At 37.8% G+C, this 5,225-nt stretch overlaps 1 protein-coding gene across 1 annotated transcript in view; it reads left to right on the top strand.

Annotated features, from left to right (window-relative positions):
* The window catches only part of PREX2 (phosphatidylinositol-3,4,5-trisphosphate dependent Rac exchange factor 2), a 217,806-nt gene that overhangs the window by 91,847 nt on the left and 120,734 nt on the right, over positions 1 to 5,225 (top strand). Inside the window, exon 22 of the mRNA XM_019632790.1 lies at positions 3,624 to 3,808. Coding sequence (XP_019488335.1) covers positions 3,624 to 3,808 — 185 coding nt within the window. The remainder of the gene's footprint in view (positions 1 to 3,623; positions 3,809 to 5,225) is intronic.

A 5,225-nucleotide genomic window follows, 5' to 3' on the forward strand; every position in this document is an offset into this window, starting at 1 on the left:
CTTTTGTCTGGTGCTTTCATCAGAGCTCACACACTGCAAGTAACATTGATTGTCACTTTAGCAAGAGAACGTATTTATTCATTCCTTCAGCAAACATCTGTACTGGACTCTCAGTAGCAAGTTAGGAGGCTATTCTATTGGTTTTCCTTAGTTTTTATTCTATCAAATGGAAGGAAAAAAAGTTCTGAGTAACTGACTAAAATAGAAGCGCTGCGTTCCCACGTCTGAGTGAGCTGTATTATCCAGCCAGGGGTCTTCGAAGTCCACTCACCTCCCTCAGGAAGGTAAAACATGAGATGCCAAACATAGGTTACTTCGCTACCAGGGTTTTCATAGAAACCCTGAACATAGAAATCCCAGGCAGCTGAAAAAAGAGCACCGGGCTAGACACCTTGTGTTGTGGAATTGTGAAAATTTTATTTGGGTAATTTTGAAGGTTTTATTTTCCTGTTCTGTTTTTGTGTGTGTGTGTGTGTGTCTGTGTGCATGCATGTGTCACTACAGATTCTTGAAGCCCTGGCAAAAAGTGACGATCATTTTGTACAAAACTGCACCAGCCTTAGCTCTTTGAATGAAGTGATTCCTACTGACCTTCAGAGTAAATTCAGTGCGGTTTGCGGTGAAAAAATTGAGCACATATGTCAGAGAATATCCAGTTATAAAAAGGTAAAAGTTTTATGTTATATTTTACATGTCATTATTATTTAAATGCTTATTTAAATGTCAAATTGAATTCAGTCCCTGATATTTTTATTACTTATGTCTGTACCAGTTTATTGAAATAATGATCACATTTCTATAACATTTTAGATTTTTTAAATGCCTTTCATTTCATTACCTCATTTGATACTTGCAAACCTGTAAGCTAAGTCATTATTCCATATTTTCCAAATATAATAACTAAGGCTTGAAGAATTAAATTACTTACTACCGTGTTTCCCCAAAAATAACACCAGGTCTTATATTAAATTTGCTCCAACAATCTACATTTATTCATTTATTCATGTACAAAAATCTACATTTATTCTAACAGTCATGTCTGGCTGATGATCTTAACTGGGGCTTATGTTTGGGGAAGAGCTTATATTACGAGCATCCTGAAAAATCATGCTAGGGCTTATTTTCCGGTTAGGTCTTATTTTGGGGAAAACACAGTAGCAAAAAGACAGAGTTGGGATTTGCCTCTTGGCCACCTAATTCTGAAGGTGAATTTTTAAATTACTCTCTAGTTCTCCTTTCCCTTTTCTTTCAACATAGGTAAGAGAGCCCTCAATCAGAAAGTACACAGAACATAGGCTGTTTTAAATTGATTGATTGTTTCATTCATTTGACATATTTATTGAGCACCTTTTGTGTGCCCAGCACTGTTCTTGGTACCAGGAATATGGCAGCAAAAGAGAAAAATTTTCCTCCTGTGATGCTTACATTTGAGTGGGGGAAGCATCAAAGAAGTAAATACATATCTTCAATGGGGGGAAACCAAATATAGAAAAGGATTTTGAGGAAATCCAAATAGGGAGACATGGCGGAAAGTGCCAAGATGGTAACTTTAGACTGGGAGCCTAGAGAAAGCCTCTTTGAGAAAGCCTGTACCTGAGTGACAAGAAGAACTCTTTATTTAAATTGGAGGGGGAAACATCCCCGTAGAAGGAGCGGCTGTTAAAGAGACCCCAAAGCACAAAGAAGGTCAGAGTGGAAGGGAGACCATGGCCAGGCATGAGGTCGGAGGCTTAGACACAGACCATTGTGAAGAGTTGTGGAAGCTTTGTACCTTCTGGAACTTTTGAAGGAGCTTGGAATTCCTTCTTACATCAGTGAGAAGCAGTTGGAAGCTTTTGAACAGGGAGAAGACTTCATCAGATTTAGGTTGTTAAAAGATGGTGCTGGCTCCTCTGTAAGAATGGATGGCGAGGGACAAGAATGGAGGTATAGGGACNCACTGCGGCTGCTGGCCACTCACGCTGGCTGCTGGCTACACATGGTAGCCCATGGCAACCCACTGCAGCAGGGGCTGCAGCCTACGCCGTCACTGGCGACTCATGGCAGCCCAGCTCCAGGTTGAGCTGTTGTTCAGCATCTTAACTGTAGAGGGCAGGGTCACTGGCCCTCATATGTGGGATCCGAACCAGGGCCCTCTGGCATCCCAAGCCATGGTGCCACTCGGCTGGCCCTGAAAATCCTTTCTTGATTCAAGTATTCTCACACTGACAGTAATGAAAGAGGCGAACTAACAATGTGAAATGAGAGAAAGAGAGAGAGAGGTCTTTTGATAAAAACACTTATGATCCTGTTTTCTCAGTGAAGAAAACCAGAAGATTGTTTTAGTCAGTGGCTTCTTTGCCAAGGATGAAGGGACAGAGGCAATTACATTTATGCTTGAATTTGACAAATGCCTTGAATTATGGTTTCAGAACTTTTTCACAGAAGTCCTTGAATCTTCGCTTCCATTTTCCTGGTATCTTTCCACTCATATATTTGGTGGATGTCTCTACATTTTTATTGTAGTTTTGGGTTCTTCCAAACCAGGACAGCTGGAAAATTTCCTATACACCCAACTCATATGGGAGTACTAAGGAAAAGCTGTTTGCTGTCCACTCCTGGAAGGCCACTTGGTAGGAACTGCTCAGTCCAAAGGATAGTATTAGACATATTCAACCTCCCTGGAGCAGCAAGGTTGTTACGATAAATCAACTCTCTTATATATTTAAACCAGGATAAGTCTCAGGACCTCATCCTGAAGCTTTTATTTCTTATGTAGAGTTAGTTTTTGCTAATTGTTGTTAGTGCCACGGTGAAAGGTGGAGAGGGTTGATGACATGCTCTGGAAATTCATTTCTAGCAATTCTGGGACTTAATTATTTTAAGGTAAGTCATTCTTCTGCTTTTGCCTATTTTGTATTTGCTGTTTCTGTTGTTCTAGGACTTATTTTAAATTAACTAAAATTCTATCTTATTTGATATTTGCTGTTAGGTTTCTCAACAGTTTCTTACTGAGATTGTAGATTGGTGGGTGTTTTTTTGTTTTGTTTTGTTTTTTTCCAGTAGGCCAAAACCTATAAGAAGACATTTCAGATGGAAATGTTATAATGAATGATGACAAATTTTCTCAATGAGCTTTCTCCAGAAGATGCTGTTTGAGAAAATTCAGGCACCCTTTCTGCTGGAAAAAAAAAAAAAAAAGGCTTATTGCATCTCCTTTCTGCTTCTTCAATATGGCTTTATGTATTTATTCTCCTTTGAGAAAATACCCATCCAATGTTTAAGGCTGTTTTAAGAAATGCTGACTGTAATTCATGCATGCTTTTAATGAGGAAATATAAAATTGTATGTACAATGTTTATATTCGTATAAATAGGCATGCATATGATCCTTAGATCAAAATGAATATGCCAAGATAAGAGTAGTCATGTTAAAGTGGTGAGATTTGCATCACTCAAGTATAGTTTTTTAAATGTTCTTTTTTTTTTTTTTAAATGTAAGCAAGGATAAATGCTTTACTTAGAACATCCGATTTAGCCATCCTTTAACTAACTGTTTGAAAATTATTCAAAGACATTCACAGTATTTGAAAATACTCACGGACCCTGTGTGAATCTGCTGAATGAAAATTGTTTTCTTTCCAGAGGTGATTGACAAGTTCAACACCATGGCTATCATCGACGGGAAGAAGGAACACGTGAGTCTGACGGTGGATAACGTCCATCTGGAATATGGGGTCGTGTACGAGTATGACAGCACAGCTGGGATAAAGTGCAACGTGGTCGAGAAGATGATCGAGCCCAAAGGTTTCTTCAGCCTCACGGCCAAGGTCTGAGTGACCCTCGGAAATAAACTGAAACCTCCCCACCCCCACCTTAAAAAAACGTCAATCGCCGTATATGTTTCAGCTGTCAGCCCGTTCAACTTCCTTTTCTTTTTCTTTTTTTCCTCCCATTACTCAGTATGTGTACAGCCTTCCTTTTTATTGCTCTCTTTTGGGACACAGTGTTAAGCTTGATGGGACTCGAGCCCAGGCAAGTGTTAATTGACTTGGCAAAGTCTTCTCTGCCTTTAGTAAGTTGGCTGTGTTTGTTAATTGAGTATCGTGTGGACATTTCGGATGGTTTTCATGACAGGCAGTGCTTTTTTCTAATGTACGTAATCTTCTGAAGAGTATTTGAAGTCATGAACTACATTATGAGAAATTTCAAATTTTGCAAGTCTGAAGTTTATGTCATAAAATTTCATGAACCTTAGAAATCACTTATGAGTAGATCCTCAGACATTTATATAATTCTTAGTAGTGAAGGATATCATCCTTAGTCTTCAGACTAAAGCAAGATAGGGAGGGAGGGTAGTGAGTCTTCAGCCAAATGGCAAAACCAGGTAGGGAAATCAATCAAGCCCCTATGGGACCCAACCACAGGTCACAACGGTAGTGTTTTGTCAGCTTTTATATCACCCTGTGAACACTCAGGTATTATCATAAGAAATATGACATATAGCTTTGCTACCTTTATTTCTTCATCTCAATTTTTGTTTCAAATATGTGGAGTTGAAATGGACTTAGCACTTATAGCATGTATTTTTAAAAATTCTAGTGAGAGAAAATATAGAAATATAAGTACGCAATTTCAAAAATTATTAGTTTAGGTTTTTGTTTTATATTCTGAAAGTCAACTTAAAAAAAATCCCATAATTCTGATGACGTTGTACTACTACATGTATCTATTGATACAGAATCTGTATTTTAAAAATAAAACCCCTTCCCAACTACATTATACTATTAAAGGGGTCCATGTAAGAGTTTTGTGACCAAGCCATTATAATTATTTTACCTTGTTTTCCAGCTGTTTCAAATTTTCAGAATCACATGGGTTATTTTATATATCACAACTGTATAAATTATATTCCATGTATTCCCATTTCATACACGAAGAAAAGAAAGTCAAATTAAGAAATTTATCCAAGATCGCACTGCTAATGATAAAGGGAGCTCTAATTTCAAGACTAGTGATTAAACAAATAACTAGCATTTCATATTCTGCAAGATGGAAACAGAGGTGATGAGGGAACTCAGATAAACATAGCATATATACATTTCTCACAAAATATTATAAAAATGTCAGGTAAAGTGTAATCTGTCACTTGTGTTGTGATCTTAGAACAGTCATAAATGCTACATGTAAATGACGCATAAATAATTCTCAATTCACTGGAAATTCTCAGTGATTGAGGGTGTGCGT

The sequence above is a fragment of the Hipposideros armiger genome, unplaced genomic scaffold (genome assembly GCF_001890085.2).
Source record: "Hipposideros armiger isolate ML-2016 unplaced genomic scaffold, ASM189008v1 scaffold_1175, whole genome shotgun sequence".
NCBI classification, from domain to species: Eukaryota; Metazoa; Chordata; class Mammalia; order Chiroptera; family Hipposideridae; genus Hipposideros; species Hipposideros armiger.